The 23,504-nt window shown below is 36.0% G+C and overlaps 1 protein-coding gene and 1 non-coding gene across 2 annotated transcripts; both read left to right on the top strand.

Annotated features, from left to right (window-relative positions):
* Nucleotides 1–3,223: 3,223 nt before the first annotated feature.
* Nucleotides 3,224–8,301, top strand: LOC143619791 (uncharacterized). Its single transcript, XM_077091637.1, has 11 exons — nt 3,224–3,372; nt 3,842–6,106; nt 6,208–6,334; nt 6,405–6,496; nt 6,629–6,873; nt 6,954–7,040; nt 7,124–7,223; nt 7,298–7,508; nt 7,585–7,705; nt 7,803–7,860; nt 7,932–8,301. Exons 1-11 carry the CDS (start codon nt 3,283–3,285, stop codon nt 8,070–8,072), a joined length of 3,537 nt encoding a protein of 1,178 aa, XP_076947752.1. The 5' UTR covers nt 3,224–3,282; the 3' UTR covers nt 8,073–8,301.
* A 2,619-nt stretch (nt 8,302–10,920) lies between these two features.
* LOC143619836 (small nucleolar RNA SNORD25) lies at nt 10,921–11,004 on the top strand. Its single transcript, XR_013151244.1, has one exon. It is a non-coding gene; the product is annotated as a small nucleolar RNA SNORD25 (small nucleolar RNA).
* Nucleotides 11,005–23,504: the final 12,500 nt, after the last annotated feature.

Genomic DNA, 23,504 nt, shown 5'->3' with positions numbered 1-23,504 from the left:
CCTTGGGTCCATAGGCTTAGGGGTATTTAAACACCCTAATACCTCCCTAAAACCCTAATTCCATCACCTAGCCTCCATACACACACACTCAAAAACACACACAAACGCCCTCCTATCACTCGGACCCATATCCGAAGTAAAGAAAGGTTAGATTTCGCATGGAATCTTCACCAAACAACTAGCAAAACACATGGATTTGCGTATTGAATCAGGTCCGAAGCAAAACCGAGCCAAAAGAGGTAAGTTTAAGTTTAAAGGTCATGTATTTCATATCGGTTTGCAAAACACTTTGGTAAAAGATGAAATCGGACTAAAACTGGTAGGAAAAACGTAAATGTTGTAAGAAACGGGTTAACGGCTTGAGACGAACCCAACCTGGTATCGTTCGGTCCGTGTAAAGGCAAGAAGATGATGCTGCTATGGCCCAAAAATCATTGGGGTTGTAAGACGAGACTTCAAATGTTGTATATAAAGATATAACTTCATATGTATGTTAAAAAGTGAAATTCATTTTATAAATTCATATGTACTCGGTAAACATCAAACAAAGATAAATATGATATTCATGGTTTAAATTGCATGAAACATAAAAATAAACTTTAAATTCAATTAAAATCCCAAACAAAGAGACCCAAGTACATTAAGACAAAGTTAAGCATTTTGAGAAACTTTACTGCTATCAGGATTGCAGGCTTGTAGATGCATATGATCAAAAACATAAACCAAAATCATGTCCGTTATATTGGTGAGGTAATAGTTGACAAAAGGAAAGCAAAAAGAAAATAAATAAATAAATACTAAAATAATAGCAACTATATAAATGCTTGAATTATCAAAAACCGATACGTAATACATAAATGATTAAAATATGTATGCTTACTGAGATGTTGAGCACTCGAACGTGGGGCTAGTTTAGTCGTATGATTGAAGATGCGAACCTGGACCGTTTCTATAAAAAGTAGAATTATGTGGGGTTGATAAAGAGTAGTCTAATATGAAGTATAGTTGTGTATGAAATAGTTAAAAGCAATATAGAGTGTATATGAGTAAGGAAAACGAAAAGAAAAAAAACGTCTGTCCATTTATGTTCACATATAATATTTTATTAATAATGATAATTACTATGATCTCTTAAATATATTGTTGTGATGGAGATTTTAAAAGAATACAAATAAACGACACATAACAATGTGAGGGATTAGAAATTTGCCATATTGAATTCAGAGAAAAGACCATGTGACATTAGGAGTTTTCTTTTATTATATAGATAAGATAAGATAAGATAAAATATTAATAAAATAACAAAAATAGAAGCCGGCAAATATGGAATTAAGCAGCTACTCTTTCTTAAACAAGGGTTTTAGTAAACGAATTTAAAACTCAAATGGAATCATCGCACTTGTAATTGGTCCATTGATCCCAATATCTTCGGCATGGAAACAAATGGTCCGTGGAGAAAGACGAAGTCTCGTGAGGAGAAAGGTTGGTTCGTGGGTGAGGTCGTCATTTTTTATCAAAAAATTCACCCTGACAGTCTGTGAGCTCCGAGTTATTGCTATAATTATAAGTTTTTAAATATGTTTTGATACCAATCAAAACCATATATTTAAATATTTAATTCATAAAACTAGCCAACCAATTATCTAATCTAACTATTGTTTAAAACAACATGGTTTCCATATGGCCTTTAATTAAGCTGTCCACATAAGATTCCACCTCAACAATTTCTAAAATTATAATTTACACCTAATAAACTATTTAATTTTAATCTACTTATTTATATTATTAAAACAAAATCATTCCTCCATAAAGGTATGTTATTATGAATCCATAAGATAAAAATATGTTATATTAAACATATTTTTAGACATATAAGTATATTTTAATATACTTTTGAGACGGCAAGGTATACTATTACGTAATATTATTAACTTTAAATTTTTTGTTGTATTTATTTAACCACCCGTGTATTACACGGGCTATATCCTAGTTATCATGAAACTACCAAAAAGGAAAACATTAACCTATCTTACAATCAATGATTTACACTGTGTTCCCGAGTTTCATTTAAAGAAGGAAAGGGAAGGAAAAGGAGTGATGGAAAAAAAAAGTTTTGTTCCTGAGTTTCATTTAAGAAAGGAAAAGGAAGGAAAATATAAAAGGGGTGTTCCCGAGTTTCACTAACTGTTCCCGAGTTTAATAGATTGAAGAAAGGAAAGGAAATGAAATTAATAAAAGAAAAGAAAGAGATGGAATATAAAACATAGAAGTTACTATTGTGTTCTCGAGTTCAGAGGAAATGAAAAGAAATTAAAGCTTTCATGTGTTCCCGAGTTGAAAGGAAAAGAAAGGAAACTTACAATTTTACAACTATACCCTTGTTCCTTATAAGTATTCACTTATCCTAAAATAAATAGGATGATGGTATCTTTGTAATTTGAATTTGGTTAATCTTGTTCAACTTTTCTTTCTCTCCAATTTGGAAAGATTTAAATTATGGTCAATTTTTCTTCCAAATTAATTTCTTTCTTTTTGTTTCCCTCCTTAAAAAAACCCAGAAACACCCTTTTTTCCTGTTTCTTCTCACTTTCTTTTCCTTTCTTTCACTAAATTGGACTTGGGAACAAAAAGTTGATGAGTAAATTAAGAGAATCTGTATTTTTTCAATTTAGAAATATTTGAAAGGAAAATAAATTAAAGATAAGAAGAAGATGAAAAAAAAAATAAAAAATAAAAGAAAACTTTCTTTTTCTTGCTTTTTTTTTCATAAATGATCTCGAGAACAGAGTTTAAAGCAGAATCACATCATATATATAAAAAAAAATGATTACTTTTAACATCTCACTAAAACAATTTAGTTTTAACTTTTAACATACATAGACGGGTCAAATGCAACAATTAAAAACAAAACTTAATTAATATTTCATCAACGAGGGACTCTGCAGACTGCAACAAATATACATACACATGGCATGTTGCTGTGTTGTACGGATGAATAACCCATTTACCAATTTCCTTTTTCTTTTTCATTATTATTATTATTATTATTATTATTATTATTATTATTATTATTATTATTATTATTATTATTATTTTATTTTGTAAATACCATTTCTTACTTGGCCACAACGTTTCGCTAATTCCTAATATCTCTCACAAAAATAAAAGTATCTGGGTTTTAAAGAATCATCAAAATTCTAAAACCCTTCTTTCTTTTCTTCACCAAACACATTCATCCCAACTGGGGATCAAGATTCTCACTCGCACCTCAAAACCTTATCAATGGCGGACGACATTGAACTGGCCGGCCCGATTTCCAACCGATCAAGAAAACGCAAAAGACCCCCACCGATTCCCAACCAAAAAGTTGAAGTAATGCTACACCCATGTCAATTTTACCCCCAATTTTATTATTCTATCGTTTTTTTGTATGATTTTGTGGGGTTTCGATCATCGATGGGTCAAATCTTGACTTTCGGTTTGTGGGTTTCGTTAAATACTTGATCTTTTAGGGGTTTTGAGTTGGGTTTGTGTTATTTTCTTGTTTGACTGATTGCATGCCTGCATTTTGTTATTTGACTGTTACTTGTTTCTGATTCGTGGCTTATCTGGTTATTAATTTGGGGGTGGGGTTGAAAAGGAATGTAAATTAATGCGATTAAATTTGGGGGTTTGTGAGTTTAAAGATGTTAATTTGATATTATGTTTAATTGTTTGTGTATAAATTTGTAAGAAATTTGGGGATTCTTGATTTGGTTTCTGTTTTTGTTAATATAAGAAATTAGCTGGTTTTGTTTAGTTTTTTGTATGTGTGAATGTCTAATTATGTAAATTATATCAGGTGAGGAGCATTGAAGATGGGTTTGAAGGCTCGTGGCACCGTGCAACTGTGATTGATATTAAAAACCAAAATCGTGTGGTCAAATATGACCGTTCTTTCTGTGATGGCGGTTCTAAGAACCTTGTTATCTCAGTCCCGGTTTTGTCTGATAAGTTTCGTGGCAGGATAAGGCTAAAGCCTCCTCGGGTGAATGTTAATTTAAAGTGTCTTCATTATGGTCAGTGTGTGGATGTGTTTCATCAGGATGCATGGTGGGAAGGTGTCGTTCTTGACCATGATGACATGTCGGATGAAAGATCGGTTTTCTTTCCTGATATTGGTGATGAGCTTAAAGCGCGGGTCAAGAACATACGGTTGACCCACGATTGGAATGCGGATACGGGAGCCTGGAAGTTTCGTGGAGATTGGGTTTTTCTTGAAGTTGTTGAGGAGTTGGAGGTCGACTGGCCCGTTCTTGTTTCGGTTAAACAAATTTGGTATGAATTGAGGATGAAGAAACAATTTAAGGAAGAAATTAAGGAGTGGATGTGTGAGTTTAAGGATATATGGAAAGAGCCTGTTAAGGAGGTGGTTTTAGATAATTTGAAGTTGACAATGGTGGAGTTTTTTGGTCGGCTGCAAATCTTGGATATTAACAAACGGTTTCTTGATTCGATTGTGAACATCAAACCGTCTTTCTTTTCATCTTTTAGTGATCTACCCTTTGATCCAAATCTTTCACTTGTTGAACATAAGTTTAACGATGGTAACAATAATGATGATGATGATAATGATAATGATGATGGTGATGATGATGACACGGGTCCACCGGGCTTTCCAAGAAACGAAGTGGTTGCTATCACTGATAATGATGACATGAGTCCACCGGGTTTTTCAAGAAATGAAGTGGTTGTTATCACTGATGAAGATGACATGGGTGCACTGGGTTGTTCAAAAAATGAAGCGGTTGTTATCACGCCCGAAGCAGAAGAAAGTGATAAATGGACTCAATTACATGAGTTTTATAAGTTTGAGCCCGATCTAGTGGTGGGACCCGTGTGCTGTCCCAAGTCAATCTTAAAGTACTACACGAGCAGTCAGAATAATAGGCCCCCACAAGCGTTAACGTTGAAAGTCAGACAACATTTATTGTACCTCGGTTGGAAAATTGAGCTCAAACGAGATTTTTTTGGGTCAAGAGAGAAGAAAGGTATTCGATACCGTTATACCGACCCGACTGGAAAACAATATTATTCACTTAAAATCATATGCAACGATTTATGCACTCTTTCATCCGAAAACACCTCTTTGGAGTCATGCCAACCACCACGACCACCACGATGGGTCAAAATGGATGTTGACTCTGAATACTGTCCACAAGCGGTGTTTGACTATTGTTCTATGACATCAGAAGAACACCGTGAATGGAGACAAAAAGATGTTGATGTTCGGGACCTTCAAATGCGGGCCAAGAAACATCTTTTTGCTTCCGGATGGTCAATGTATCATACTGGTGACGTCCGTAATCGTAACGTGTACCAATCACCAAAGGGGAAAAAGTTTTTCTCGATTCGTACAGCATGCAAATTTTACATATCGGAAAACTGTTCTGAAGTCAACACTGAGACGAGTGAAACAAACGGTCAAAACACTAGCAAAGAAAATGGGGTCGGGAAACTTTTAATCAAGAAAAAAGACGGTGTTTTGAGTATTGAAGTCGTGGCAAAACGAAAAGATTCTCTGTTAAATAAAATGTACGAAGAAACCAAAACTGAAAACTCAAATTCTTCTAGAAAGTCACGGGTTTTGAGGTCGAGTAAACGGGCCCGTGAGGATATATGTCCAACGCACCAAACCCCGCGAACCGTTTTATCTTGGTTGATAGATAATTCAGTTCTTATACCGCGGTCAAAAGTGCAATATCGGTGTAGGAAAGACGGGCATGCAATGAAGGAGGGTCGGGTGACTCGTGACGGGATTAAATGTAATTGTTGTCAAACTGTTTTTAGCGTGTCCAAATTTGAGTCACATGCGGGAAGCAATAATAGACGACCCTCGGCTAACATATTTTTGGAAGACGGTAGGTCGTTACTCGACTGTCAGTTGCAGCTTAAAAGTGACCTAAATGCCAAGATATGTAAAGCTGAATCACATAGATTGAAGGGTAGCCGACATAAGTTAATAAAAGATAATGATTATATATGTTCGGTTTGTCATTATGGTGGGGAGTTAGTTTTATGTGACCAATGCCCGTCTTCATTTCACACACATTGCTTGGGATTAACGGTAAACGCTTATTTTCTTTTAATCCTTCAAGATCGTTAATAATTTAATATGAAATTTAGAGTTTATTTTTACACATATTATTATTTTTGACTTTTTTTTAGGAGGTCCCTGATGGTGATTGGTTCTGCCCATTGTGCTGTTGTCGGATATGTAACCAAAATAAATGCAGTGATTGTGAGGAAGAAACCGATAGTAACATTCTAAACTGTGAACAGTGTGAAAGAAAGTGTATGTATATTTAAATTTCTTCACGCTTTGTTATATTTAGCAGTATTTTTATGAACAATGTTTTCGACAGATCATGTTGGATGTTTAAAACGAAAAGACGGGGTTTTGAAGCCTGCGAGTTATTCTCAAGTAAACTGGTTCTGTAGTATGAGATGTGAAGAGGTATATATGATGATGATGATGATGATGATGATGATGATGATAATATTAATAATAATAATAATAATAATATAATTCTATTTTAAGTTTCAGTTTTGGCAATAATCTGATCCACCCGTCGTTAAATATTTGCAGATATATTTGGGCATTAACAAGCTTTTAGGAAAGCCGATACCGGTGGGTCAGGATGATTTGACATGGACAATATTGAAACATAAAAGACCTGAGGGCACGAGTGATGACACCTCACATATGGATGAAATAGCCGAAAGTTATAGTAAGTTGAATATTGCTGTTAGCGTGATGCACGAGTGCTTTGAGCCCGTTAAGGAGCCTCGGACCCAACGGGATATAGTCGAAGATGTTATTTTCTGCAGATGGTAATATTAAGTTTTAATATTACCAAAATCTACTTATTTAGAGCTGTTAATTTATGATAATCCTGTAAAATTAATTACAGGTCGGAGCTCAACCGTTTGAACTTTAAGGGATTCTATACAGTTCTTCTTGAGAAAGATGATGAGCTCGTTTCAGCAGCTACGATAAGGTAATGATTTAATTACAGAGTTAGATTTATAAATTATTTATAAGTTTATTGTAATTTATATTGTTATTGTTACTGTTTCTAAGGATTTATGGAGAAAAAGTAGCTGAACTCCCGCTTATCGGTACAAGATTCCGATACCGTAGACGTGGCATGTGTCATGCGCTTATGAATGTGCTTGAAAAGGTAATATCTTCTTTTTTATCAGTATTAAAGTATTCATTTGATTTTTTTATACTTTTTTATCTTTGGTTTTTCAGAAACTTGTGGAATTAGGAGTGGAGAGACTGATTTTGCCAGCTGTCCCGAGTGTGCTACAAACGTGGACCTCATCCTTCGGTTTCTCTGTGATGACCGAAGCACAAAAGCTGGACTATCTTGGCTACACGTTTCTTGACTTCCAAGGCACGCACATGTGTCAAAAACTGTTGGGTAATGCTCAACTGTCAGCAGAATCAAGCATATCAAAAGGTGGGATGTTCGTAACATATTTATTTTAGTGAATTCCAGGATCTACAAACGAATAAAATCGCGTATGTTTATGCAGGTAATGCTCATGAGAATATTAACGGAAGTAAGGTTATAGATTTAGACGGTGTCAGTGCGGTTTCTGAAGCGTCTCAAGCTGATAAAGTAGAGGAGATGATGGTTGATCAACATTCCTTAAAGTATGTCCTGAAACTAAGTTGATAATGTTATGAGTTTCCTATTATAAAAAAAGAAAGTCATTATTTATAATATTTCTAATCACTCTGGTTGTGCTAGTGCCGGTCAAGCTAACGAGACCAACAACAACAACTGCTCAGCGCCTCTTGAAGTCTTGGTAATTAAAATTAATCTACACGCGCTCCCATTCATAAATTGCGAAATATATATTTAAATTCTTGTTTGTAGGTGAACCAACCGTCACAGGTTGAATATCAAAGTGAAATAAGTGTCGAGTGTACGATGGAAGCATCAAAACCGAAGGAAGATGATAGCAACGGGCACCTGAAATGCTATCAGCGGAGGAAATTTGTTTCTTGTGAGAGCTGAGCATGAAAAAAGCAAGTAAATATAATAAGGTTGTTGGTCTTTTGGAAAACGAGATGAAGTTGGTAAGGTGTTTATTAGATGTAAAGTAAGCAGTGAAACGTGTAGATTAAATCGGGACGGGAGTTGGCTTTCATATCTATGTACATCTTGTCCGTAGAGATCCGAATTTTGGGTTTTTGTTTGGATATGTTGGCGCTTGCGGTTTCAGTATGGCGAGTGATGATGCATTTTGTTTAAAGTTTGTGTTCTTAACTGCAAATGTTATGAACCTGAAAAATTAAAAACTGTTTTTCAGAAAATTATTTAATATTAGAATTGAAGTAAAATGGTTTTCAATTACTTAAAGCTAATTTATTTGGTGGTTTTAAATTCAAGTCCCCCCTATACATGAGGAGTCAGGCCACTCTTCCTCTTCCGTCTCATAGTTGTCATGGGAGCGCTAGACGTTGCTCGGAATGCATTGACGTTGGGTATTTCACTAGGTAGCAGCAGGTAGGTGGTTGCGAGTTACCACTCAACAGGTTGAAAGTTCAAGTAGTGGGAAATTCTCGCTAATGGCAAGCGGGTTGCTACTTAAAAGTAAGAAGTTGGTATTATTCGGTTACTACTAAGTGGTAGTAAGTTCTAAATGCTCGGCTCCTACATGAGTTGTTGCTGCTTGGTTTCTCATAGTTACTTTTGATGGACAACCGTGGAAACAGAAAATTCTAAGCATTTTCAATTACTCACTAAACCAATAAATTGTCATTAAAGACGTTTAATACAATGTAACTCTCATATTTAATTAATCAAGTACTTTATAAGTTGCTATTTTTTGTTTTGTTTTGATCATAAATATAAAATTGCTATCTTAGTTTCTAGTTTAGTTTTTAGTTATTTTTAAATGACTTAAATCACACAATTTTTTTGTCTCACCTGTGAGATTTGAATCATTATAAAATTCGAAGATACTAAGACCAAATGACACGAAGCATAACTAAGACCAGAGGTGCACAAAAAACCGGTTCCGGACCCGACCCGGCAGTTCCTATCCGGAACCGGACCCGACCCTATCCGTGGGTATGGACCGGGTGTCGGTTTCCCTCTGGAACTGTACCTGGAACCGGAACCGACCCGGACCCGGTGGAACTGGTTCCGCCAATACCCGGTCAAAACCCAACGTACCCTACCGAAACCTGAAAAAAATACCCTATGGAACCGGTCAAATACCCGACTATACCGGGAACCGGTTCCTACCGGACTCGGTTTTGACTTTTGTTGACTATACCCGGTTCCGGTTCTTGAGAATACCCGATTTGTGCACCTCTAACTAAGACCCAATGATACGAAGTATGACCAAATTATTATAAAAAAAAGCCGAATATAGTTTCTCATTTTTTATAAGAAAGTGTCAACATAATTTAGTCACATTAAAGTCCCTAAACATTTTAATAGAAAAAAGAAAAATACAAACACACTTATACTCACACGGGAAAGTCACTCAACTCAATTATGTTTTACTAAAGTACACACTTGTCTAGATTACTATATACTTGCAAATTGCAAAATAAATGTGTCCCGTTACCTCTTAAATTGGCCGAAATACGATTATTTGAATTTTGTGCTAAGGGGTAGCGGCGCAGCTTGTTGCCCGCTTGCTTTCTGTTTCGATGTAATCCAATAAACAATCATATATTATAGAAGCAATAAAATATAACAAATATATGCATTTTAGAAAAGTATGTGAATTTTAATATAACAAAGTTAGGTCGAAGAACAATTTCTGTTTTTTTTACATGCTTAAGGACTTTAATACTGCAAGGTTTAATTAAAAGGTTTTTCCAGAGAAAAAAAATATTTTTTTTAATGATATTCAAGGGGATGTAAACGAACCGGTCGTCCGTTTGATAAGAAGTTCGTTTATGTTCGTCCATTTAATAAATGAACCGGACATGAACAAAAAAATTTTATTCGGTAAACTTACGGATGAACACTGACAGAGGCCGGCGTTCGCTTGAGTGTGTTTGTGAGCGTCCGGTAACATTCGTCCGATAACGTCCGTCTGGTAATGTATAGTATTAAGTAATTAATATGTTTTATTTATTTGGTTTTCTACCATATTACCGAACCCTCACGGCCTCATATATAAACCAAGTGAAAAATAAAACAAACCCTAATCGTTTATGTTCTTTTGTTCATTAGAGCCGCTTATATATGTTTGTCCAAATATGTTCATTAGTGTTCGCTATGTATGTGTGTTGATTAATGTTCGTGTCCGTTAGTATTCATTTGTCCATTAGTGTCCATTAGAGTCAGTGTGTTTGTTTGTCCATTAGTGCCATTTAGGGCCCGTTAGTGTTCGTTTGTTCATTAGTGTCCGCTTACAATATTAACGAACGAACATAGACAAACTTAATTCCTTAATAGACGGGCACAGACACAAACAAAGTCTCGTCCAGTTCGGTTTGGTCCGTTTACAACCCGCCCTAGATATAAGATATATTAAGAGTCCAAATCCAATAATATAAGAGATGCCAAAATTTGTATTGGGCTGTATTTCAAAAAGTCCAGCATAGGGCCGCTAGGGTTACCATGCCATGCCATCTAAATTGATTTCGTCTTTATATAAACCCTATGCCATCCAATTAGGTGTATGTTTTCAGATCTTAAGTTCAATATTCATAAATTGTTAAGGCTTCGCTATCTGGTCGGCATGAATTAATCCTGTTTCTGCCCGACTCGTTCCCTTGAAGCAACATTAACCGTGCTGTTTTAGATTTGTAAATCTCATTCGATTAATCTTTGTTTGAGATCACTGGAACAGCTATAATTATTTATATTTTAATAATTTAAGTGAAACTGAACAACGATAGGCGATGATGAGCCAAGACAGACCTGTAATGATTTGCGAGCATGATCGCAACTCTTTATGAACATCTAAGGGACTGTCGTTCCTTATATTGTTTTCTCTATTTTATTGCAGATTTCGTTTTTGTTTTAAGTTTATAATTATTATTTCATTTTTGATCTGTTTGGTATTGCTCTCTGTCTGGGTGAAAATTATGTTAGTTCTGACGTAAACAAAATCATTTTTGTAAAACGTATTTGGCCGTTTGAGTAATTTTTTCCCACACTAATTGAACCGCCACAGTGGCAAACTTGTCTTTTAATGGCATGTACCTTGAAATGCGTATGCTCTTTGTAGATTGTTCAATTAGCGGTTGTTTTGCTGGTGCTGAGCGTTAAATGGTTATAAGAGATTTTAAGCTAGTAAGTGCTGAATCAGTTTAGAATTGAACTAATAATCTGTTTGATTAGAATTCGTGAATGATAAATATTTTGAAAAATATTATACGAAATCCAAATCTTCTTATAATTATAAAACAAAATCATTCTTTCACTTGTTTTAAGGTATGTTTGGCAAGGAGCTTGTAGGTAGAGATGGCCAAAAAAACCGGTTGGGGAACCGGTTTACCGGTTTAAACCGGAAACCGGTTTTTACGAAAACCGGTTTTTTAAAAACCGGTTTGACCGGTTTAGAAACCGCCGGTTCGTCTTTCGGTTACAAGTTCTAGATCCAAAACCGGTTAACGAACCGGTTAATGGAAAAACCGGTTTTTTTTATTAACCGGTTATGGAAAAACCGGTTAACCGGTTTATAAAAAAACCGGTTTTTTTTATTAACCGGTTATGGAAAAACCGGTTAACCGGTTTATAAAAAAACCGGTTTATAACGGCTATATGCCCGTTTTTTTTGTTTTTGGACCGTTTTTTTTTTTTACCATTTTACCCCCACAAACATCTATATATAGTTTAGGTTGGGTATTGGTTAGATCACACTCGATTATACAACTCCAAACGCTCTAAACGTTTATTTCATACGCGATTATTTTGTTATCTCACGCTCAATTATACCACATTACCACTCCATACGCTCTTATTTCGTAGTCGTTTATTTCATACTCGAGTATACCACTCTTATTTCGTAGTCGATTATTATGGCCTCCCAATGTGCTGCTTCATCCGTCAACATGGGTGCCTCGAACACAGGAGAAACGGTCGTTCGGGTCATCCCCACGAAACGAAACCATGATGTTTGGCAACATTTCGACCTATGCGAAATGTCTAACGGTAGCCAAAAAGCTCGATGCAAACATTGTTTGAAGTTTTATGGCAAAGATGCAAACTCCACTTTAAAAGCGCATGTACAAAGGCCCTTTTGCAAGGCCTTGAAGGACGAATCGGGAAGTAGTTCGCAGCCGGAGATGACGAATCAAGGAGCGGTGTTTACGTACGACGTTGAAGCGGTACGTCAACAGTTTTCAAACTTTGTGATTCAACAAACACTTCCTTTCAACCACTTCGACAACCCTCAATTCACGGAGATGATGCAAAACTATGTTCAACCACGCTACCAACACGTAAGTCGTTCGACCCTTAGAAGAGATTGTCTTAAAGCATGGAAAAACGCTAAATCCGAACTAATTTCATACTTTTCAAACTTACAAACTGGTGTAAACTTAACAACGGATGTGTGGTCGGTACCTCATGGTTCGCCCGACTCATACATTTGTGTGACGGCTCATTGGGTTGACCCCGAGTCGTGGCAAATGATGAAACGAACCGTTGCGTTTCAATTGTTTGATTACCCGCACACGGGTAGAAATATTTTTCAAATCTTGGATAAAGTCATTCGACAATACAAGATTGAACATAAAATCTTTTCAATTTCGTTTGATAACGCGTCCAACAATACGGCCGCGGTTGGCCATTTAAAATTAAAGTATAAACCTATTTGTGATGGAGCGTTTTTTCATAGCCGATGCATTGCACATATTATCAACTTGGCCGTGCAAGATGGGTTAAACGTGATCGAAACGCAAAGAAACAATTTTAAAAGAATGTTACGAGATGTTTTTAGCAACAATAAAACATTTTCAAGATACAAAAAATTTTGTGTAGAAGTTAATTGTCAATGGTTGGGGCCAAATTGGGATTGTCCAACAAGATGGAACTCGACTTGTAATATGTTTGAGAAAGCCATCCAACAAAAAGAATCATTAATTGCGTTTCATCAAATTTTGTCAAGTAGGGGTAAATGTGCACCGTACGATCCTAGAAACTGGTTATTGATTGAGATCGTTATGGAGGTCCTTCAAATTTTTAAATCTTGCACAACTAGTTTATCCGGGGTTTACTATCCAACAAGCCCCATTGCTTTACCAAAAATTGCTGTCATGTGCACAAAGTTGAGTGAACTTCATTGTAGGGGTGCACCTTATTTTGATATGGGTGTAAAAATGAAAGAAAAATTTAGAAAATATTTTCAAGAACTACCCGCTGTTTTGACATGTGCTGCTGCGTTAAACCCTTGCATCAATGTTGGTGGTGTTGAAGCTTTAATAGAAAAAATTTGTGATGAGCTAGGGTTAAACGACGATCAAAACCCCTATTATAGCCAAACTTTAAAGAATGCTTTCAACACCACCTTGTCAAACATGTATGATGTCTACCTTACAAAATACGGGTCGTCTTCCCAAATTCATGACTCGTTAAGAGCTGTTGCCCAATCCCAATCCCAAACCGACCTTGAAATGGGGATGTACTACATGATTTGGGAAGATGCCGGTAAACGTCAAAAGGTAAACACCCCAAGCAGTGAACTTGGAAGGTATGGTGGTACCAACTTTGTGAAACACATGACTCCGGATGAATTTAGAAGTCTTGATTTGCTGGCTTGGTGGAGAGGTAAGGAGGATGAGTTTCCGATCCTCGCCGCCATGGCCAAAGATTTACTAACGGTCCAAGCTTCCACGGTAGCTTCGGAGTCTGCTTTTTCTGTTTCTGGCAGGGTTATATCGATTAGGAGGACTCGACTCACTGCACCAGCTATAGAGATGTCGATTTGCTACAAGGATTACTTGGACTCTTTAGATAGGGCACAACATCAACGCTCACTCGAGGGGGAAATGGAGTATGAAGCGGGCTTGTATGAAGACGAGGTCAATGAAGGACACACTCAACCAATGACCGATGAAGAAGCCGCGTACGACGATTACCTAAGAAATAGCTCGGGATCGGGTAGCGAAGAAAATTAGTTAAAGAAACAGCAAACATGGAGGCAAATCATGAGTAAGAAACAGCAAGTTGTTCATGTAATCGTGTCTAAGCATTCTTTTTCCTAATATGTGCTCTTATTTACTTGTTGATTTGGATTTTTCTAATTTAGTTAAAGAAACAGCAAACATGGAGGCAAATCATGAACAAACTGCGATTGGGAACAACAGGAGCATCTGCTAGTTCACGATTTAATGTTTGTATTTTTTAGTTAAATCATGAACAACAGTTCTTGGCAGAGATTTCTTCAGTGTTAATGATTTAATGTTTGTATTTTTGAGTTACGAATATGCGATAACGATTTAATGTTTGTATTTTTAATGTAAAAACTATAAATGAAAGTTATGTGTTTTTAATCTTTGGTTTGTTGAAAACACATTCACCAACACACACTCATACTCATCTTCCAAGCAAAGAACCCTAACAACGAAAGCAAAGAATGGCTTCGGTCAGTCCGTTTTGCCTTGTAGTTACCGTTTTGCCTTGTAGTTACCGGTTTGTTTATACTGTGAAAAAATAATGGTCTTCATTAAGTACAAAATATAAAAAACAAATATTCGTATTTGAAACCGCGAAATTTAAAAAAAAAAAAAAAAAACCGGTTAATAAAAAAACCGGTTTATTAACCGGTTTCTAAACCGGTCCTAACCGGTTAGATTGGTTAGGGTTTTGACAGCAAAAAGCCGGTTATTAACCGGTCCGGTTATTAACCGAACCGGTTTTTTTCCGGGGCAAAAAAAACCGGTCCGGTTAATAACCGAACCGGTTTTTTTAAAAAAACCGGTTTGTGCACCTCTACTTGTAGGGGTTTCAAGCTTCAAGATTTAAAAAAAAAACTCCTACCTAACAAAAAGCCTTGTTTGGTTCAATAAGCTTGAATCTTTTATATTAGGAGAAAAAGCTCTTTTTCTAAACGCTACTACTACTAGCTTTTTGAGAAAAAGCTACAAGCTTTTACGCTTTTACAATTGAATTTACAATTTTGATACTTGAACTTTCATCAACTTTTGTTGATTTATATAATAGTTACATATTTTACTCTTATTCAAAACTAACTACCCCCTGACTCTTTAAAAATCCATAACTTTTTCACACGTCAATATTTTTTTAAACACATTACACCATAAAAAAGAGCATTTTATTCTCTTTAATTAGAGTATGATACTTTTTTACCGGTTATGATTGGCAACAAGTCAAGTCCGACGAGCTCGGGTCATGTGTGGTCGGAACGAGTCGATAAAAAAGGGTTAATTTAGTTCGGTTCGTGTCGGAACGGTTTTGGGTCGAAAAGGGCCAGGTCAGAATATGTTTCAGATTAAAACGGTGTCGGGTTGGAAAGGGTTTCAAATCAAAAGAGGTTGGTTTAAAAAACTATCTATTTGAAATGACTGTTTATGTTAGCTTTGTTTCTTGATTTTTTGCCACGATTACACGCTTGCTGCCTTTGCATGAAGTACACGTTTGCATTCAGGTTATGCGCACATTAATATCAAGTGAATCACGTACCGACACTGATTATGCGGTTGATCTCAGGTTGTGCGCGCACTCCGCCGCATCGCGCTGACACCCAATTAGTTGTATTAAAAGCTCCAGCTACTCTGCCAAATACCTAAATATATCTAAAAAGCTTCAGCTACTCTGCCAAACATCTAAATATATCTAAAAAACTACATTTTCTAGCTACCAGCTAGTTTTGCCAAACATACCCTTAGTTGACTAGGATGCCAATAATAGTATTCCCATTTATAGAATCTTCTATATAAAATAAAACATTAGGTTTTTCATCAAATGTCTTTAAATTGTCACATTCCATTTTCTTTCTTTTTTTCTTTTTTTAATTTATTTTTCATAATCAAAATTAGCAAAATTCGTTTCTTTTTTTTTTACAATTGTTTATTTAACTAATAGTTTTCTTGAAGGTTTTATTGCAAGTGTAGGTAATTCTTACTCTACAATCGTCCCCACTATTACTCTTTAAAGTTCTAATTGAAACCGACAAACCTGAGTTTAAAAAGGTTAGTGTTGCTGCAACGATGCAGCTAACAAAAAGGGTATGACAATGCAAGAGTAAATCTGAACCAGATCTTTTATAGCTGCTAAGAATAAAAGAAAACACGACCGGTTAGTCTTACTGTAGGAGGGGGTCGTCTACGATCAAACTTTGGTGTGAGAATAAGTGATATAATACGATTATAAGGTTGTAGGAGTGTAAAGAGAGAGAGAGAGATAGAGAGAGAGAGAGAGTTAAGAGAAAACGGGATGAAGATACAATGTGAATTTTGTCAAGTGTTCCTTATATAGAATGTCAGCTTTCCTTTAAGCTTACATAGTCTGGGTGTATAACATTTCTATACAAGCTTTGTTCAACTTTTATTTGTCTTGTTACTTTTACTTGGCAAATATCAGCTTTTGCCAAGTATATCTAAAATTATAGTAGCAAAAACTTCCTGGTCAACTTAGGAACCTTGCTGGGTATGTGTCAAGCTGCCCGTCTGGAAGCTTATGTTTATAGATATCTTTGTTCCTGAGCTTCCTTGGCTTATAAGCTTGTTGTTTGATGTTCCTTTATTTTTAAGCTTTTTTAGCTTATGGGTAGGGATACCAACGTCATCAGCCCCCTAGCCAGAAGTATTTGGATTGTAATGATAAATGCTTGTGACTCAACTCTTTTTTTTTTCTGGATTTTGCCCCCCCCCCCCCTCTCTGCGGGTTTTTAATGCTTTTGGGCTCAGCGGCATGCCTCTTCATAGACCAATGCATATATCCATTTTGCTATTTTGGACTTGTGTATTGAAGTCCATGTGGTCTGGAAGCTAGAAGCCTGTGGCCTGGAGCTTTGATGTTGAAGCTTAGGGCTAGAAGCTTGGAGCATATGGCGTTGACCTATCGTATGCTATATTATTTCTTTTGGGATTTCGTTATGTTTCATTCTTGGAAGCTGGAAGCTCGTGAGTTTAAGACTCCATGTTTTATTCTAAGGGTGAGAGCTTGAAGCTTCTTTTGAGAAAATGTTAGTTATTATTAGGATGTGATAATATGACGGCTACTGCTTTCCTTGTCCAATTGATTTGACCTTTGTGTCAGGAAATCATTATGCAGCCGATTGACATAGCTATAGCTATGTTAACCATTACCTCCCACCTATCCAGATTATTAGGGATTTGAAATTCAAAAAATCCCTTTATAACTCTACAGAACCGCCACTTTCATCATATTCTTTTATTTTCGATTAATTACCATCGGTTACCAACTTCCTTTTGCGGCTATTTCTTCCTTGTTTCGTTTCTTTTCTTAAGATATAAGCTGTTTTCACTTCTTCATTTTCTTCGATTATGGGTTCTACGGGTGACATAGCGACTCAACTTTCGAAACTGACTCAACCGGAACTTGACCAGTTTTGCTCCGATTATGGGATTGGGGCTGATCTTCAGCCGGAATTACCCAAATCTTCCACCCTCGTGTCTGGTTTTCCTCCTGGAAAAATCCCCATTGATACTCGTTATTTTGACCAATGTAACCTTCAGTATCCTTTTACTAAGTTTTTCGTGAGAGTTTTTAAGTATCATAGCATTTCTCTTGGTCAGTTAGCCCTTGTTGGGGTTGCTCGGATACTACATTTTGAGGTAGTGTGTCGTTCTCTTAGTATGATCCTTACCTTTTGATGTAACGAAGGTTTTTTCAGTTGGCTAAGAATGGAAACTGGTTTACCGTGGAGAAGACCCGTTGTGAAGCGGGATTGATTTCAAGCACGGTTGGGCTCACTTCCCCATGAAAAGATAAGTTCTTCTTTGTTTTGGAATCCATTTTGCCATTTTCCCCTATTTGGAGGAAACATGAACTTGCTTTGAACCCTGTTGAGCCTAAGGTTGAGGTTCTTGATGCTGCTTTTTTGGAGAACCTTCGTTTTATTTCAGTGAAGCTTCGGACATTCCCGGAGCAGTTCCTTGTTTACTTAGATTTTAGCATCAAATGGCAAAACCCTCATACCGAACCAAAGATTTTTGTTGATAAGAAAGGTATGTTTATTTTTGCTTAAGCTTCTTCTGCTTCTTTCTTAGGTTTGACTTTTACATTCCTCTTTTGCAGAGTTGGCGCTTTAGAGATTCTTCAACTTGATGATTTTTCTGTCGCGACCTTTGTGCCGACTCGCCCTGGATCATATGGACATTTAGGTCCTTGATTTGTTTTTTGGGCGGACTTTTCTCAAGTTGGGTGGGTTGTTTGCGGGCTCCTCTTCGGACGTTCTTTAGCAAATGCTCCACCTTGCCAGATTTTATTGCTGCTTCAATCTCATTTCTCAGGCTCACGTAATCATCTGTGTTGTGATCGATATCGCCATGGAACATGCAGTGCTTGTTCGGATTTAGGTGGGCCCTGCGGGTCAGAGGCTGCGGCTTCCTAAACTCAATGTTTTCGGTCGTTAAGATTTCTGGCGGGGTCTTCCTCAGGGGAGTCCAGTTACGACTCTCCTGCCCAAGTGTGTTGTACCAAGCTTTCGTGGCTTGGTGTAAACCATAAAGAGCTTTGTTTAATCGATAAACGCGCTAAGGATAGTCAAGGTCTTCAAAACTGGGAGGCTGCTTCACATACACTTCTTCATGAATTTCACCGTTCAAGAATGCATTCTTCACATCCATTTGATACACTTTGAGGTTCTTGAAATAAGCATAGGCAAGAAAAATTCGTATAGCTTCCATCCGTGCTACAGGAGCATACACCCCCTGTATAGTCAATGCCTTCTGGGTTTCTGGAAGCTTATATCCCAATACGTCAATCGTGTTTTGTTCCTTACGATCACCCCACGGTCGTCTTTCTTACATTTAAATACCTACTTGGTCACGATGGTTCCTTCAGTGCCATTGAGAAGCTTGTAGGTTCTATCTAAGATAGAAAGCAAGTGTATTTGGTGATGTTTAATATACAAGTTGTATGCATATCCGCATATACACACAAGATATTATCATCACATACGTTAGCAACCTGACGTCGCGTTTTCACGTCATCGTTTACATTACCAATAATATTGCCCTGCGGATAATACGTGTGAATCCAAAGAAACGGGTTCTCAGGAACCAATACAATATCTTTCAAATTGGTAATATTTTTCTTCAACCGGGTCTTCAGACACTCTTTGAGAAGAATCTTCATCTTGAATAATTTCAGGAATCACCTGAGAATCTTCCAATGGAATTGATGATGAATCTACAAACTCGGCATCATCAGAATTCTCAGAAACATCGTCAGACATTTCCGGTTGGTCAGATGCAACACGTTCTTCATAATTAGAAGATTTTGATATGGAAAATGATTGGTCTTCCAAATATGCACGTACCAAATCTTCAGATTGCAACTCAACCGATGGAGTAAATTAATTAAGTAAGGAGTCGTAATCGAACATCCAGTCGGGCCCTTTGCCGGTAGGAGGTGTGGTGTAACATTGATAATCCACATGATACCATTCCTACCACATCCCAAAGAGAGGTTAAACACACGTTTCTTGGGTGAAGCATACCCAAGAAAATAACCTTCAATTGCTTTCTCTTCGAATTTCCCAGCATCCCGTTTCAGCATTATACATGGGCCCACAAAAGGTTCAAGATATTTGAGGTTCGGCTTACGATTATTAAGCAACTCATAGCTTGTCTTTTTGAGCTTCTTAACCGTAAGGACACGATTCAATGTGTAGTAGACAATATTCACAGCTTCATTCCAAAATTGAACGGGAAGCTTAGAGTCGCTAACATTGTCCTAGCCGCCTCAATTAGGGCTCGATTCTTTCTCTCAGCAACACCATTCTGTTGTGGCACATACGAAGCACTGTATTCTCGGTGTATCCCTTTTTGAATACAATAAAAATCCAATATTTTATTTTTGAACTCCGTGCCGTTATCACTTCGAATTCGTCTCACTTTATGTTTATAAAGTGATTCGATCTTGGTGATCAAATTCTGAATGAGAACTGGTGTCTGGTCTTTGGTACTCATAAATAATACCCATGAAAATCTTGAATAGTCGTTAGTAACGACCAAACAACACAAATCACCCGTGATACTCGGACGATTCACTGACCGAATAAATCCATGTGAAGTCGCTCCAGTGGAGTGTCAATATAATTAATTTGCTTCGACAGGTGATGTTTCTTCTTTTGTTTCCTTTTCTTCCTTGCCACACAGTGATCGTTCAATTTGAAGTCTTTAATGATACCCTATCCACCAAATCATTCGCCATAAGTTGATTCATTTTGCGAATGTGGATGTGACCCATACGTCTATGCCTTAGAATCGTATCTTTCTCTATAGCTTTCGAGATAAAATACGCTTCAGAAGGAGAAGAAGATACTTTAATCCCTATGTCTAAGACATAAATATCATTTGATCGTGGAGACATCATGACAACCATTTCTTCAGGAATTGTGAATCCCAGTTGAAGGATAACACATTCCTTATCCGTGAATAAAGTGGTGTATTTCTTATCACATATATGAGAAACGCTTAATAGATTGTGATCCACTTTATCACAATAATTTATGTAACACCTCGGCTTAAAGCGAAAATGCCTGAGTGTGACGTACAGATTGCTCAAACACACGTGGTACTATTACGTGACCATAATATCATTAATTCATTAAAAGCATTCAACTACACAAAGTTCAAAAGTAATCATAAATAAAAATCAAATTGTTCAACAACTCCATTTTTATCTTTATTCTAGCATATCGTCTTCCATAGGTAATTCAACCTCTAATCACAGCACATGTAGCATGCATATAAAATAAAGAGTCAACTACACGTAGTTGATGAGAATCATCACAGTTTGTTATAATACATAAAAGGCATACAATTCTATGAACCGTGTAAACAACGCAAGTAAAGTCCTTTCCAATTGGTAACAAGCAACGTACTCGGGATATCGCACAACGCACGCAAGGTCCTTTCTGGTTGAGGCCGATCAACGTATTCGAATAGCACAACACACATAAGGTCCTTTCCAGTTGGGGACAACCAACGTATTCGAATAGCACAACACACATAAGGTCATTTCCAGTTGGGGACAACCAACGTATTCGAATAGCACAACACACATAAGGTCATTTCCAGTTGGGGACAACCAACATACTCGGATAGCACAACGCACATAAGCAAGTAAACACACAAGTCCATAATACGAATTGTAGTTTGAATAAGTAATAATAGAAATCATTTAAATAGGATATATACTACCCCCAAAGTATAAAAACGTTTAAAAAGGGGGTGTGAGAAACTCACATTTGCAATCGCAGCGAAATACTATGAATAAATCGAGAGCGTCAAAGAACCCAAAGCAAACGATCCAAATGAACTATAATAAGAATAAATACGAACTTCAACGACTAAACTAACGAGTTTAATAACGTTAATTATTGTCTAATTTTATTGGGAATATATATTAATTTAATTAACTTTTATTATTTTAAAGCACAAATTATTTTAATATTATTTTGTATGCTTAACAGGTTTATATTATTTTTAATATAATAATTTTAACATTCAAATGAAGGTTACGATAAATTCAAGGCACGGATTTTAATTGGGGATTTTTATCTTGTACGATTATTACTAAGTGAACGAAGTAAATTTCTAACGATTTAACAAGTTAACAAATTTAAAGTTAACAAGCTAAGGTTTAACGAAATATAGGCTGAAATTATAGTTTAACGAGTGAAAATCTAATTTATCATTTTAATGAATTAAATGTAACGGAGTTTATAACTTCATTTGCGTTAACGAAATTTTAAATTTAACAAAGTAACGAAAAATTAAATTAGTTTCAATGGTTTAACGAACGTGATAGTTGGATTTTAGTTGAAAATGATAATTTATATTTTATAAAAAATTTTTGTTTGGTTTAATAATGATTTTAATTGATTTATTATGATTTTTACATAATTAAATTGATTTTTAATAATAAGTAAAGTGATGAAAAAAAAAAAATAGAATCAAAACACTGGACCATTTGGTTTGAATTGGGTCTATGGTTTACCATGATGGTTACTTAACCACTGGACCACTTGGTTTGTTGGTGTTAAGATGAAAATGAAAATAAATAAATGATAATAACACGTTTCATTTTCTACATGTACCCTAGAATCCAATAACTTAAATCAATCCATGTTCGCTTATCTTATGTTAGGGGTTAAGATTATCGGGTTTACGTGATTCAAAACCATATTTCAATTACGTCCTTGAACGGTGCTGGGAAGGTGGTGATTGGAGCTTGGCTGGAGCTTGGACTTTGATGATTTAATAACGATTACAGAGGATAAGTGAGTGTGTTATTAGATTGTGAGCAAGTTTAGTTTGATGTTAGAATCGTATTTATACATGTAATTTGTCACACCCCAACCTAAGACGGAAATGCTGGGGTGTGAGCTGATTGTTCACAACTCAAAGGTACTATCATAAATATAAATGACAATATCCATTAAGTTAATTATTTCATTCAAATTACAGTGCACAAATATTCACAACACAAATAAATAATTTAAAACAAATAATCCAATCAAGATAAATATAATCTTTCTTAAATTCCCTATGGTCTTCTCTAGATGTCGTTTTCACGTCAAACTTCAATTCAAAAGGCAACCTGCATATGCATATTAAATAGAGTTTGTCAACAACACATGTTGAGTGAGCTTATCACCAGTTTTTGCAATGTTATAATAATAATAATAATAATAATAATAATAATAATATAAGAAATAATAATAATAATAATAATAATAATATAAGAAATAACCAAAACGTAATAAATTGCGGTAATGAAATCATACCATGAGCAAATAAGGTGTCAATTAACTATTGCCAAGCAAATCGGGCGCTGGTAAATCAACCATGAGCAAGTAATAAGACCATTGCCAAGCAAATTGGGCGCGGGTCAATAGTATGATCATACTACCAATGAGAATATGCTGGACCTATCCGAATGCGATAAAATAAACATATAAGCAGGTAGCAAGTATATTTGATCAATCACACACAATTACACATTTGCTATTTTGAGATATATAGATAATACGAAATAAGAATAAGTACGCATATGTCCCCAAAAATTTGTGAAAACTTAGTAAAATAGGGGGATGATAAAACTCACATTGATTCGTAGGCAAGCGAATAATAACAATAATAAACGGATCGTCCGTTAATGCGTCGAACAAAATAAACCAACTGAACTTGAAACTTTACGATAAGAAAATATAAGTAAAACGGAACTCGTTGCCGCTGGAATCATTCCAAACGGATGTTTAGAACTCTGGTTACGTTAAATTTAAGATTTAAGCGAGCTGGTACTGACCAGAAT

The sequence above is a fragment of the Bidens hawaiensis genome, unplaced genomic scaffold (assembly GCF_021521415.1).
Source record: "Bidens hawaiensis isolate Kalapana, Puna unplaced genomic scaffold, B.hawaiensis_p1.1 tig00002507_1, whole genome shotgun sequence".
Lineage (NCBI taxonomy): Eukaryota > Viridiplantae > Streptophyta > Magnoliopsida > Asterales > Asteraceae > Bidens > Bidens hawaiensis.
Note: the sequence above shows the minus strand (reverse complement) of the source record. Positions and strands in the feature narration are given on the sequence as shown.

Bases quoted from the DNA above. Each gene is read 5' to 3' on its own strand.
- LOC143619791 (XM_077091637.1), top strand. From the start codon at position 3,283: ATGGCGGACGACATTGAACTGGCCGGCCCGATTTCCAACCGATCAAGA. The intron at 6,874-6,953 runs GTAATATTAAGT...AATTAATTACAG, and splicing joins GATGTTATTTTCTGCAGATG to GTCGGAGCTCAACCGTTTGA. The intron at 7,224-7,297 runs GTAATATCTTCT...TTGGTTTTTCAG, and splicing joins TTATGAATGTGCTTGAAAAG to AAACTTGTGGAATTAGGAGT.